We start from the raw sequence: 839 nt of genomic DNA, 5'->3' as shown, positions 1-839 counted from the left end.
GGAGAATCCTGCAGGGAATTTCTGGGAATCCCTGGATCCAAACCCAGCCCTCGGCTCAGGGTGGCTCCCGTTCCCTGTTCCCTTGCAGATCAAGGAGATCATGTTCCTGAAGAACACGGTCATGGAATGCGATGCCTGCGGTGAGTGAGGGGCTGAGGGCAGGGAGGGGGAAATGCCACCTGTGCCACCTGTGCCACCTGTGCCACCTGTGCCACCTGTGCCACCTGTGCCCCTGTCCCCGAGGGAACAGCCTGCATCACTGCTGTCCCCAAAATTTGGGATTTTTTTTGCCCCATAACCCCCTGAAGAGCAGGATTGATACCCTGGGATTTTTCTCATTCCCACGCAGGGATCGTTCCCCATCCCCATGCAGGGATTTCCCCCATCCCCAAACAGGGATTATTCCCCATTCCCGCTCAGGGATTATTCCCCATCCCCACGCAGGAATCTTCCCCATCCCCACGCAGGGATCGTTCCCCATCCCCACGCAGGATTTCCCCCATCCCCATATAGGATTTTCCCCGTTCCCACCCCGGGCAGGGATGTCCCGCTGTCCCAGCCCGGGCAGGGATGTCCCGCTGTCCCAGCCCGGGCAGTGCCAGCCGTGTCCCTGACGCCCGCGGTGTCCGCAGGGATGCGGCCCGAGGTGACGGGCCCGCTGGTCACCGTCACCCAGTTCAGCCGCTGCCTGCCCAACCCCTGCTTCCCGGGCGTGCCCTGCACCGAGAGCGGCACCGGCTTCCGCTGCGGGCCCTGCCCCGCCGGCTACACCGGCAACGGCACGCACTGCACCGACATCAACGAGGTACGGCGGGGATGCGGGGATGCGGGATTCCCTC

General features: G+C 63.8%; 1 protein-coding gene across 1 annotated transcript in view; it reads left to right on the top strand.

Moving 5' to 3' along the window:
* Positions 1–88: 88 nt before the first annotated feature.
* LOC130587939 (thrombospondin-4-like) overlaps positions 89–839 on the top strand; it is a gene marked incomplete at its 5' end in the record, with an annotated part of 7,802 nt that continues 7,051 nt past the window's right edge. Inside the window, 2 exons of the mRNA XM_057388909.1 lie at positions 89–140; positions 633–805. Of these exons, the coding sequence (XP_057244892.1) occupies positions 89–140; positions 633–805 (225 nt within the window). The remainder of the gene's footprint in view (positions 141–632; positions 806–839) is intronic.

This window comes from Malurus melanocephalus, unplaced genomic scaffold (genome assembly GCF_030028575.1).
Source record: "Malurus melanocephalus ecotype Western Australia unplaced genomic scaffold, MMel_1.1 scaffold_2806, whole genome shotgun sequence".
Taxonomy (NCBI): domain Eukaryota; kingdom Metazoa; phylum Chordata; class Aves; order Passeriformes; family Maluridae; genus Malurus; species Malurus melanocephalus.
This window is presented reverse-complemented; position numbering and strand designations above follow the sequence as displayed.